Below are 13,379 nucleotides of genomic sequence, written 5' to 3' on the forward strand. Positions count from 1 at the left end.
CTCCAACAACTGATTTTCACACAAACAACCATAACCCACAAATAGCAATACTTTTTCTGAAAAAGGAAACAACTATAGTTTCAGTGCTTGAGACTATGAGGTCGCCCCACCAATTGTACACTGGACGTACAAGAAAGACTTGCAACAAAAGGTTTTTTGGGGATTTGGTTGGGTTTTTAGATTGGACGCGATTTTCTTAACTACAATGTACCATGAGACTTGAATATTTACACACTTAACACGCATTTAGCTTACAATACACATAAAAATGTGAGTAACGAACTTGTAAAGTAAATATAACAGAAATCAGCGGAGAAGGACAACTGTTGCTCATCCTCCATTCATCTGGATTATGAGCCCAGTTCCCGCGAGGCATTGAAGCGAGCCCCAGTGACGCTGCTGGTCAGTGCTGCCACCCAGCGTCCGATTTACGCAACAGCATGTCATTGTGTGCTTCTGTCTATGGTGCTTCTCTGTAATTTGTTGTTCTTAGACAGAATGAAATAAAATAAAATACAATTGCAATAAACCCAAATAATAATAATAATAATAATAATAATAATAATAATAATAATAATAATAATAATAATAATAACAACAATATCTCAACAAAATACTTATTTTGTGTGTATCACAATAACTTAATAAGATTTCATTATAATTTGAAAGATGTCAAACAGTACTAACCCTTAAAATGTCAGAAACGGTCGAGGCTGATTAAATGTAAACCGAGTAATCTAGGAAACAGTTTTATTCTAGATCATGTTCACAGAATCTCCAGTGAAATATAACAGTGCTCCATAAATTAACACATGGTGGTAGCTAACATGGTGGTGGTATTCCATTAAAAGAAATCACTTTGTTAATGGTCCAACTTTCCATGAAAAGTCACTGTCTGTTTATTAGTTGTTTTTAAAAGACACACAATAACCATGTAAACTCTATGTAGAGTAGCTTTGTGAAAAGTATTCCAGATTTATTTTAAGACAACAACATCATGTATAAACCCTCTAGCTGTACTTTCCTTTGAAAATAAATAAATCATTTGAGATACAGTACAGTCTTATTTATATATTTTGTAGCTTTAGTTACAGGAAAAAAACATTTAGCATATTTTGTATGATCAGTCACTATAACAATAGTATCTATTTCTAAATGTGTTAACTGTTTACAATAGCAACATTAAATTAATTCCATAATATTTTGTATTCACACTATGAAAAGAAAACTAATTTCAGTATATTTAAATAAAAAGAACTGGATGGGATTTACTGTGTAAAATAATGCCTTTGTCCTATTTCCATGTGGGTTAATGAACAACATTGACAACAAGTGTGTGATCTTTTTAGAAAAAAAATCATTTTAACTAGGTTATGTATATGTATATGTATCCGTGATAGTAGCCTACTAAAATGCATTGTACAGTCTATTTCTTATATGTAGCCCGTTTTACTTTTATTTATATACAATTAGGTTTTATCAAATTACAAATGTATTGATTTAACCTGTGTCATTGTGGAGCAGTGAGCTCTAGAGTTGAGGTTGGTGGCTCTTAAAAGAGCCGTTGTGTTTTGTGGAGCAGCGGCAGTTTAAGCCCTCTCTCCACGGATGCGGCGGGCCAGCTGGATGTCTTTGGGCATGATGGTGACCCTCTTGGCGTGGATGGCGCACAGGTTGGTGTCCTCAAACAGGCCGACCAGGTAAGCCTCGCTGGACTCCTGCAGAGCCATGACAGCGGAGCTCTGGAAGCGCAGGTCGGTCTTGAAATCCTGAGCGATTTCTCTGACCAGGCGCTGGAAGGGCAGCTTGCGGATCAGCAGCTCGGTGGATTTCTGGTAGCGACGGATCTCTCTCAGAGCCACGGTACCGGGCCTGTAACGGTGAGGCTTCTTCACGCCGCCGGTGGCCGGGGCGCTCTTACGGGCAGCCTTGGTGGCCAGCTGCTTCCTGGGGGCTTTGCCTCCGGTAGATTTACGGGCGGTCTGCTTGGTTCTTGCCATGGCTTCTTCTTTCTCTGATCGGGAGATAAGATGAGTCTCAACGAGGAGACACGCTGCTCTTAAACTGTGGGACCGGCTGTCAGATGTGACGCTGCTTCAGACCTCCGGCTCCTGATTGGTGAGGGGCTCCTCCTGCAGCTCAGCTCCGCCTAGAGGAGCGACCCCCGCCCGAATCTGCGCCGCTTATTGGGGGGAAATAATTTGAAAATGCCCGCCAAAACTGAGAGCTGCCCCCCTGTGCTGCTCCGCTGGAAGCCTCTTCTCTGGTTGGTCCGGCAGCAGCCGGCCGCTCCGCGGACATATAAAGGAGGCTCCGGCTGCTGGAGACACACTTTATCAGAGTTTTACTTCAGAAAGCAAATCTAACCATGAGCGGAAGAGGCAAAACCGGTGGCAAAGCCAGAGCAAAGGCAAAGACCCGCTCCTCCCGTGCCGGGCTCCAGTTCCCAGTGGGTCGTGTCCACAGGCTGCTGCGCAAAGGAAACTACGCTCAGCGCGTCGGTGCCGGCGCCCCCGTCTACCTGGCGGCTGTGCTGGAGTACCTGACCGCTGAGATCCTGGAGCTGGCTGGAAACGCTGCCCGCGACAACAAGAAGACCCGGATCATCCCCCGTCACCTGCAGCTGGCTGTCCGCAACGACGAGGAGCTGAACAAGCTGCTGGGCGGAGTGACCATCGCTCAGGGCGGCGTGCTGCCCAACATCCAGGCTGTTCTGCTGCCCAAGAAGACCGAGAAGGCGGCCAAGAAATAAACCTGGACCCGCACTAGCTGCTGGGAACCACAGCCCCAAAACGGCTCTTTTAAGAGCCACACACTTCTGATAAAGAACAGCGTTTCTCAATGTGTCTTTCGTTGACTGATGCGGGGACAGCAGGACAAAATGACAAAGCTCAGAGTACATGAATAACATGAGTTAATACTAAAGCTTCTTTATTTACAGGGCAGGTCAGCAGCCAGTAAGATCGTTTGATGATCAACAGCAACCTGTCACCAGTAGTCTGATTAAATAATATTCATCGTTATTTATCCTGATAAAGGAAATAATACTGATAGGAAATAATACTGATAGTTAGTATATATATATATATATATATATATATATATATATATATATATATATATATATATATATATATATATATATATATATATATATATTAGGGTGCATCAAATTTGAATGGGAATTTTTAATTTCAAAATATCAATTTGGCTGGCATTGCATTTTGTTCCACTTAACATAAAAATGACTTTTGCAAAGTTTTGAGGAATTCCATTGAGATTTAGGGGTGCCACCTAACACATGAACTTTGGTGAAATTTCGAAAAATGTGCAATTTTTGGTCTAATTGCCAAAAGGTTGACCTGGAAATGTTGAGTACAGTGAACTTTTATACACTAACATGTTCTATAGGGTTATCAAAGTAAAAGTTGTTTGTTTGCCCTTTGGGCAACTAGGACATTTCCCAGAATTCAACTTTCAAGATTCTCCATTCATTTGTCCAATAGACAAAATGAATGGAGGTCAATGGGACATGTTCACATGGCCCTACCCTGAATTTTGTGCAGCAGTGATGGATGTTGGACACGCATATAAAGTTTAATTGACTTTATTGCTTAACACAAGGGGCGTTACTGAGACACCCTCTCTAGTGGCTAACTCATTGGCAACTAACAGGGCCTAAATGTAAGAGCTGACACTAACTAAACTTGTGCCAGAGTCTGCTCCACTGAACAACATCACCAGGGAGAAAGAGCGAGGAAATGGAACCTGAACTCTGAACCTAGCCAGTGCGTATCCCCCCAGATATGTCTCCCCACCCGCCACCCAAGAGTAACCGTCCTATCCAGGGATTAGCTTGCATTTGCAGCAGCAATGTTTGGCTGTTGGTAGGTCATGCTCAACTGCCTGCAGAACTATATAGTCATGTGATAGTAGTAGTGTACAAGGATGGTGATAGTAGTAGTGGTCTAATTGGTAAATGGATGGACTGCACTTACATAGAGATTTTATCCTTTCACCCATTCACACTAGTGCCACCTGACACCTGAGTTGATTCACTGATGAACGCAGCATCGTGGGCCTTTTGGGGTTCAGTATTGCCCAAGGATACTTTGACATGTGGCTGCCATGGTCAGGGATCGAACCACCAACCTTCCAATCAGTGGGCGATTGCACTACCAACTGAGCCACAGCCGCCTTTAGTCTATGATGTGATAGGAGTACTGGTCTGTGGTGATGTGATAGTAGTACTGGTCTGTGGTGATGTGATAGGAGTAGGGGAGAGTGGGGTAAGTAGTGCCAATTTTTACTGAAAGTGCCCTTAAAGCAAGGGGATAACAGTAATGCCTCCAACTAAGATATCTACATATAGTTTAGGATGTTGTGCATCCCTGGGAACAATACTTTGGATCTTAAACAAACTGTTTGAGAAATACAGCTTTACAAAAAAAAGTGGTTTTGTGGCAAAACTTGCCCCTGTTGTGCCATTACAGAGAATACACTGGGGTAAATTGTGCCATTGATAATTGAAGTAAAACAGATCATTTTAATCTCACAAATGATAATGCTATATAAAAGCAAGACAAATTCAATACAAATTAACTTTTATTTAAAGTTTTAACAACATCAAAGGCCACTTTTCTATAACAAGGCCAAGACCGTCACATGAACACCTAATTGAGTCTTACACTTCACAGATCCAGCCTACTAGGCTTACAACTTAACATCCTACATGTCAATGCAGCAGGGAAATATGAACTTCTGCTCCTTTCTGGCTGTACCACCAAGTTTTGTGGTCTGGGTAATTTCTTGAGCACATCACCTCTAGGGATGACTCCTTCATCAATCTCTTCATGCGTGGCATGATGGTCTAAAACTAAGAATATCACATAGTTTTAGTGATCAAATGTAAGAATACAATGTACAATAATAATAAAATACAATAAAGTAATATATAGTAAAAAAAAAATCATAGGGTGCCATTGGCACAACTTACCCCAGGCCCTTTGGCACAAATTACCCCAGACCCACCATTTTGAAAAAAATGCATCCCCCAGCTGTTTAGAGCAAGCATCATGCTAACTGTATGGACTCATGCTGTAGCTTACTAAAGCACTAAAACATGTGTGAACTGTTTTCAAAGTTGTCTATAATTGTTCAAACACAGCAATCAAAAAACCTTCATCATAGAAATTTTACTTTTGAGGGCAAAAAAAGGTTTTTTGAGCTTAAATGTGGTTACCTCTCAAGCTATGTGTCTCCCTTCTTTGCATGATGAGTGAAATGGATGCCCCTTCAAAAATATGTGGTCACATGTTCTTCTATGGTTTTCTAGAAAACAGGGGTGGCACTACTTTCCCCTTGGCACAAATTACCCCACTCTCCCCTACTGGTCTGTGGTGATGTGATAAGAGTACTGGTCTATAGTGATGGCAATAGTAGTAGTGGCCTATGGTCATGTGATAGTAGATACTCAAATTTTAACTGTACATAGTCTAACTTCATCATAACTTATCGTTACTTGTATTTAAAATGTTAATTTACTGTAACAACTACAATGCTACTCTCAATAAACATGAGGCATCTATACCCTGAATATGACATTGTCCACTCTAGAATACTGTTAATGTTAAGCTTAACAGCTTAGCTAACATAGATAGCTAACTGTGGTTAGCAAACTGTTGCTAGCTAATGTTAGCTAGATGTAACGCACCAAATACCTAAAAATATGACTTAAATGACTTATGATAAATAAGTATACAAAGACACAACTACAGATATGATGGTAATATGTAATAATACATACCCAACACAGAAAGATCACCTGAAACAGAAAGATTACCTCAGTTTTCTTGAGCTCTAGTATTGTTTAACTCAGATCTCCACGGCGACCATTGAGCACTGTTAACCACTTTATCCAACAATAACAGATGTGCGGTGGCACCCCTAAATCATCATGTACTGGGAAAATATTTTGCATGTGTTGTTTCTACATATATTGGAACACTTTTAGCACCCAGCCATATCAAAATTCAAGAATTGTGTTTTTTGATGCACCCTAATATATATATATATATATATATATATATATATATATATATATATATATATATATATATATATATATATATATATATATATATATATATATATATTATATAGTCAGTATTATATATTAAAGATGGATCTGTTGTCAGTTATTTATGGATTATAAAAAAAAGTAAAAGGCATAATAAAGCCACTTAAGCCATTCATAACGTGGTAAAAAAAAAAATCTATTATATAACTGTAACAGAAATATGCCACATGGTTAATCATTTTAATTGCAATGACTTTCCACCAAATGTTAATGTCTGGAGACCCTGGTAAATAACAAACACATAGGCTATCCTCCTGGACATTGGCTTTAATGTAGGCTATGTGAAATGAACAAGGGACTGTTTGATAAAATGTTGCTGAAAGCAAGCATGAGAGAATTATTTCACACCACTAATAATCATAATCATCCTGTTAAAAATAATGTGGAAATAAGAAAAGTGTGGACTTCAACGTATATTCATGTCACAACATCTCTCGCTTCACTGATGTGATTTTAATGATTTGTTCTTTTTCAATACGGTCAAAATAGTAACTCTAAATGAGTCTCATATCTTAATTATAATTATATCAAACGAAATATGAATACAGTCATTGTACTTGCCTTCTAAAATTAGAAAAGTTATAATTCATAATTGTTGCTGTTATGTGTGGTGTTTTTGTCAATAATAAATAAGAAAAGGGCTCTTTAATGAAGAGGTGGTGGCTCTTAGAAGAGCCTTTGGGTGATGAGAGTGAGGAGAGCTCACTTCTTCTTGGGTGCTGCCTTCTTGGCTTTGGGCTTGGCAGCAGCCTTCTTTGCGGGGCTTTCTTGGCTGCAGGCTTTTTGGCTGCCACCTTCTTGGGGCTCTTGGTGGGCTTCTTGGGGCTCTTAGTGGACTTCTTGGGGCTCTTTGCCGCTTTCTTGGCCGCTGCGGGTTTCTTGGCCTTCTTGGGAGATTTCTTGGCGGCTGCGGGCTTCTTGGTTGCCGCTTTCTTGGGCTTCTTGGCCACTGCAGGTTTCTTGGCTGCGGGCTTCTTGGCTTTAGCGGGGGCTTTCTTGGCTGCGGGCTTCTTGGCTTTAGGCTCGGCGGCCTTCTTACTCATCTTGAAGGAGCCGGAAGCCCCGATCCCCTTGGTCTGCACCAGAGTCCCCTTAAGGACCAGGGCTTTGATGGCGGTCTTGACGCGGACCTTATTCTTGTCCACATCGTATCCGCCGGCAGCCAGAGCCTTCTTGATGGCGGCCAGAGACATGCCGCCCCGCTCCTTGCATGCGGCCACAGCCGCAACGATGAGGTCTCTGACGCTGGGGCCCGCCGGCCTCGCTTTGGAAACCTTCTTCTTCTTCGCTGCTTTGGCCGGGGCGGCGGGAGCTGTTTCTGGTTCTGCCATGACTTCCTCTTTGCTTTGTTACTCCACAGACTGATCGGAGACACTGAGGGGCTTTTGGAGCAGGGGGCTGCACTTAAACACACCATGAGAACCGTGGAGACTCAAGCCAGTCCGGGGCTCGTCTGGACACTGTGAAAACAGTGCTACTTGTGTTTTCTCTTCACTGATAAAAGGCTGAAAATTCAATGTATGACAAGTGCTGAAGGCTGGCAGTGAAGGGGCTGATAGCGGACTTGTGTCTCTTCATATTGAGCTCATGTGGAGCTCTGATGCTCTCTGCATTTTGTCTGTGGAGCCTCCAAACCTCACCTCTTCACCGCCCTGACCGGCACCGCTCGGCCACTTTTCCTCCTCTTTTCTCTTCTAAAATGATTAAAATTGAACTAGAACTCCGCCAAAATCGGTTTTCCAGCTGGTACACATGTTTGTTCAGGGACTCGAAGTAAAAACAACCATCTGCTGATAATCAGTTTATAATAAGCTCTCGTTATTCTGGTAGCAGGTAACACACTGATGATGGCTGAGACTCCCAATGCAGTTAGTCAGACTTCCAATCAGAGCTGCTCACTCTGAACATTTCCTCTGTTATTCTGAGGATTACTTTAATGTAATTATAATTTAAATACAACGTAGCACTGATCTCTACAGTCGATATAACTAGTCTGCATTCTTTATTTTCTTTTATCAGTATAACTGTTATCACAAACCCATTGATAGGAATCAGGCCTGTAGTTTCAGACAACTCGTGATGTGTGTTAGTGGGGATAGAAGTGCAAAATAATAAAGGAGAAGTAATCGTTTTAAACTTAAAATTTAATGGGGAACACATATTGAGTGGATTTGCTGATAAAGCTTGTAACATGTGCAGCCAGTGTCTTTGTCTGATCACCAAACAACTATGGATATAAAGAACATTAAAACAAGCAATTCTCAAATAAAATTGCCTTAAATTAATATTTTCTCACAGAATGTACACCTGTGGTCATGATCTTTAGGTAGTGACTGAGAGAATGAGATTGTGGATCCAAAGTGCAAAAAAGAGCAAATAGTTAAGATAAGAAGCAGCACTATATTGGTTATTGGACTAGCGTCACACTATAATATTGGTCATTCGAAAACCCATATCAGTGGACTGCTTAATTATTAGAAAGTAATATAAATGTAAGTGTTTATCCTAAAATAAGACTTGAAGAAGGCAGGGTGATGGCACAGGCTGTGTGCATATTGATCATATTGATATATACTGTATATGTTTACTGTCTGGTTAAAGACAAAGTATGATTTGTCATATCTCACCAGTGTACCGTAAAGTGAGACCTTTACTGTAATAGTACAATAAGTTAAGATGAAACATTTGAAATGGGCTTTTTTTTTTTTTTTTAATCTGATGCATACATACATATTAAAGGTACTGTACATGACAAACACACTCCTCTTTTTTCTATTCTGTTCTTTGTTGACAACAAACAACGGCTGTTGAAGTAAGCGGTCAAGCAGTGGATCCCTCTGACTACTTGGCTTTGTGTCCAACTCGTTGCTGTTCTGCTCTCATATGGCGGCCAACCACTATTGGCAGGTAATGCATTTTTCTTTTCTATGAACATATTCTACACTCAAACTGTATGTCATATTTGATTTCTTATAAGACTAGGATCTTATAAAATGTTGCCTAATAGTGTCAGAACTCCTATAATGTTTCTAGTTGGTTAGCTTTCTTTACATCTGACCCAAGAAAATACATATTTTTATACTGTTATATCACCATACTAAAAGCACACTTTAGTTTATTATATTTTCTTTAAAGCTTTTTCTGTATTCTTTCTACACTTTTAAATTATTTTCTATACAGTATTTCACAAGTGTATAGTATAGTATATACATTTCATTCAGAAGAAAAGAGTGAAATTAATGAGTGATCATTATTAAACCTCTCAACATATAAAAATTGTTTATAAATAAATCTTCATTCCAGTCAGACGTTTAAACAATAACTACACTGCTTACAAGTGTCCTACCATTGATTACACGTGCAAAATAAATAAACTTGGAGAGAGAAGAAAAAAAACAGGACAACCCTTCAGATGATGTGTGTGGCTCTTAAAAGAGCCTTCGGGTTGTTGTTGTTGTTGTTGTTGTTGTTGTTGTTGTTGTTGTTGTTGTTGTTGTTGTTGTTGTTGGAGCAGCAGGTTTACTTGGAGCTGGTGTACTTGGTGACGGCCTTGGTGCCCTCAGACACGGCGTGCTTGGCCAGCTCCCCGGGCAGCAGCAGGCGGACGGCGGTCTGGATCTCTCTGGAAGTGATGGTGGAGCGCTTGTTGTAGTGAGCCAGACGTGAGACCAGTTTGTGAGCTCAAAGATGTCGCTCACAAACGAGTTCATGATGCCCATGGCCTTGGAGGAGATCCCGGTGTCGGGGTGGACCTGCTTCAGCACCTTGTACACGTAGATGGCGTAGCTCTCCTTCCTGGTCCTCCTCTTCTTCTTGCCGGTCTTGCTGACGGCCTTAGATACGGCTTTCTTTGAGCCCTTCTTGGGCGCTTTCAATGTATCAGGCATTATGATTCGGATGAGTTTCCTTCAACGTATGGGCTGTTCACCGTTGACATGTTGCGTTTGTAAACATTTGATGCAAACTAAGCTGTGCTGTCGCTCTCACAGGATTGGCTGAGCTTTAGACGCGACTGAGCATGCGCCACAGACCCCCAGACAATCAACCCTGCTCCCACCTGAGGGGGAACAATCCGTCTCTCTTCATTGATTTTTTTGAAAGAAGGAGCCTCCTTGTCAATACATATGTCTGTATGTGTATTCAATACAAATCTATGACACAGTGTGTGAGTCACAGTGAGTGTTTGTAATGTCGGCAAATTACCTGTCAGGTGACAAATGAACTAAGAACCGTGAAAGGATGTCTACCATGGAGATATTATTGGATCTATTTCATATTAATTTGATTCAAATGACTGCAGAGATTGATGGACTTTATTGAGCAACAGTGCAAAGATTTACAGACACACAGTAATGGAGCAAGTCTTTTTAAAGGAGGATGGTTGGAAGGCTCTAAAGTCTCAGGTGGAACATCTCTGTTGGTTGTTGAACGGAGATAGGGAGGAGCGCCCTGGGTGGATCAGGCATGGTGACTTCGGATGAATTTCTGCAACCCGTGGCTCTTGGTCGACGTGGTAGAGTTGTATTCACTTGATGCAAATTAAGCTGTGCTGTCGCTCTCACACGATTGGCTGAGCTTTAGATGCGACTGAGCATGCGCCACACAAGAGACCCTCAGACAATCCTCATGAAGAGTGACTAAAGATGTGAAGGTTTACACCAGAAACACTGTAACACAGATCGAAGATATGAATGTGTCAATTAGTCCCTGAAGCTGTATAATGAGCTGTAATATGAATCTTTATATATACTTTTGTTTACCACCTTTTTGAATAATGTGCTCAATATTATTGATTAAAAAAAATAGAGGTGGATACAATAGTGAGATATAAAGAGAGGAATACAAAACATATATGGTAATTTACACTAGAAAGACAATAATAAGGGAACAAAAGAGTAGTTTAGAAAAGAACCAAATCACTTCCTGAAAAGAGTTGTTCTTTCTCAACTTCAGATGCGCTCTCCTCTCACTTCGCGCAGAACTGAACGCTCAGCTGTGTCTCAGCTCAATGAACAACCAGATGATGTAATAAAAGCAATAAGCTAAAATAAATGATATTCTCTGTTGAAACGCCATGAGTCATGGTCCATGACTCATGAAACACCACATTACATGAACAAAACTTGTTGGACTATGTGAGTAACTGTAGGGTCAGGCTACGCCGTGCCTGTGAGATAGCCAAAGACAATCATTTTTATTCACTGGCTTTTAACTCAACATGAGCCTTTGCTCTGTTTCATTTGTTTTTATTTGTTCTTTGTGGTTTTTTAAAATTGAGATTAATTTTAAAATTGAGATTCATTTTAAAACCCAACTTTTATTTACTGGTTTTTACCCAGCTTGAGACTCGCTTTGTTTTAGTTGTTTTTGCTTGTTCTCTGTTTTCATTGTTGGTCTGTCCTGCCATGTACAGCACTTTGTATCAGCTAATGCTGTCTTAAAGGGCTCTATAAATAAAGTTGATTTGATTTGATTTGGTGACAGCGCAGGCTAGAATGAAAAGCAGGTTTGACAAGCAGGCTATAACCAGGCAAATCATGCCTGGTGACAAGGTCCTAGTGTTGTTGCCAATCCCTGGATCTAGCTTGCAGGCTTGCTATAGTGGACCTACCTGGTTCAGGAAAAGGTTGGTGATAGAGACTATCTGGTAACCACTCCAGATCGTCATAGAAAAAAACGTCTGTGTCATGTGAACATGTTAAAGCTCTACTGTGATAGAGAAAATGTGCAGCTGGGGAAAAAATCCCATTCTACAGCAGGTGAAGTTGCTGAGACCCCTACAGTGCCACCTAGTTCAAACACTACTGCTTTATGTGTTGGTCTTGTGTCAGGGCAAGTGTTCAAGGCATTGTCAAGTGCTGAGGATAGTGAATGTGCTTTTTCTGTTGCTTTAACTAAAGGGAAGTTATCAGACTCAGAGGTGTTGCAAACCCTCCCGCTCGTTTGTCTCATCTTCCTGAGCCGCAGCACTCGGATGAGGTTGAACTGATCGAGTCTAGTAAATCGCTGTTTTCAGATGTTCCATCTCAGACAAACTTGTTGAAACACAATATTGATGTCTGTGATTCACCACATATTAAGCAGCATCCCTTCTGGGTAAACCCAGATAAACGCCGTCGCCTTAAGCAACAGGTAGAGTATATGTTGCAGCATGATATTGCTGAGCCCAGTTGTAGCTCTTGGAGCTCCCCCTGTTTGCTTACAGATAAAGCGAATGGTAAGGACCGCTTTTGTACTGACTGTAGAAAAGTGAACAGTGTGACGAAGCCTGACTGTTATCCTCTTCCAAGAATGGAAGATTATATTGATCGTGTCGAGGAAGCCAAGTTTGTTACAAAGTTAGACTTGCTAAAAGGGTACTGGCAAGTCCCAACGGAGCAGGCAAAAGAGATCTCTTTCATTTGTCACGCCAGATGACTTTCTCCAGTACACAGTAATGGCCTTTGGCATGCACCAGCCACCTTTCAGCATTTGATGAATGTAGTTCAATCTGGCCTGTCATTTTGTGAGGCGTATCTTGATGATTTGGTGGTTTGTTCTGAAACGTAGGTTGCACATATGGAGCACCTCCATGCAGTGTTTTCTCGCTTGAAAGAGGCAAGTTTGACTGTAAATTTGTCTAAGTCTGAGTTTGGGCAAGCAACAGTGAACTATCTCGGAAAGGTGGTGGGAGGAGGCAAGGTTCGCCCAGTTCAGGGAAAATTGAAAGTATTGAGGTTTTTCCTGCCCCAACCAACTGGACTGAGCTTCGCCGTCATTTAGCAATGGTTGGTTATTCCACAGGCTTCGGCAAGAATTTCTCTGATGTAGCCTCACCTTTAACTGACCTACTCAGCTCAAAGGTAAGCTTTAAGTGGTCTGAAACCTGCCAGAGAGCATTTGAGCAGACCAAGCTACTCATGGTAAATGCACCTGTCCTTGCAGCACCTCAGTTTGATCGTCCGTTTAGGTTGGCTGTGGATGCGAGTGACACTGGGGTGGGAGCTGTCCTTCTTCAGGAGGGTTCTGATGGGGTTGAGCATCCAGTTTCCTATTTTTCAAAGAAACTTGATTGCCATCAGAAATGGTACTCAACCACTGAAAAGGAAGCCTTGGCCCTTGTCATGACTGTACAACATTTTGAGGTCTATGTTGGCTCATCTATGTTCCTGTTGTTGTTTATACAGATCATAATCTTGTTTTTTTACACAGGATGCGGAACAAGAACAGACGCCTGATGAGTTGGAGTTTGTGGCTGCAA

General features: G+C 41.2%; 2 protein-coding genes and 2 pseudogenes across 2 annotated transcripts; 1 reads left to right on the forward strand and 3 right to left on the reverse strand.

The window, feature by feature from the left end:
* Positions 1-1,415: 1,415 nt before the first annotated feature.
* LOC131977285 (histone H3) lies at positions 1,416-2,078 on the reverse strand. Its single transcript, XM_059340521.1, has one exon. It carries the CDS (start codon positions 1,998-2,000, stop codon positions 1,590-1,592), a length of 411 nt encoding a protein of 136 aa, XP_059196504.1. The 5' UTR covers positions 2,001-2,078; the 3' UTR covers positions 1,416-1,589.
* Positions 2,079-2,221: 143 nt separating this feature from the next.
* LOC131977294 (histone H2A) lies at positions 2,222-2,923 on the forward strand. The gene has a single exon (XM_059340532.1). The coding sequence runs from the start codon at positions 2,369-2,371 to the stop codon at positions 2,750-2,752; it is 384 nt and encodes a 127-aa protein (XP_059196515.1). The 5' UTR covers positions 2,222-2,368; the 3' UTR covers positions 2,753-2,923.
* A 3,918-nt stretch (positions 2,924-6,841) lies between these two features.
* On the reverse strand, positions 6,842-7,470 carry LOC131977276 (histone H1-like; annotated as a pseudogene).
* A 2,188-nt stretch (positions 7,471-9,658) lies between these two features.
* LOC131977304 (histone H2B 1/2-like) lies at positions 9,659-10,026 on the reverse strand (annotated as a pseudogene).
* Between the last annotated feature and the right edge of the window lie 3,353 nt (positions 10,027-13,379).

This window comes from Centropristis striata, chromosome 1 (assembly GCF_030273125.1).
Source record: "Centropristis striata isolate RG_2023a ecotype Rhode Island chromosome 1, C.striata_1.0, whole genome shotgun sequence".
In the NCBI taxonomy this organism is placed as follows: Eukaryota; Metazoa; Chordata; class Actinopteri; order Perciformes; family Serranidae; genus Centropristis; species Centropristis striata.

Bases quoted from the DNA above. Each gene is read 5' to 3' on its own strand.
- LOC131977285 (XM_059340521.1), bottom strand. From the start codon at position 2,000: ATGGCAAGAACCAAGCAGACCGCCCGTAAATCTACCGGAGGCAAAGCC.
- LOC131977294 (XM_059340532.1), top strand. From the start codon at position 2,369: ATGAGCGGAAGAGGCAAAACCGGTGGCAAAGCCAGAGCAAAGGCAAAG.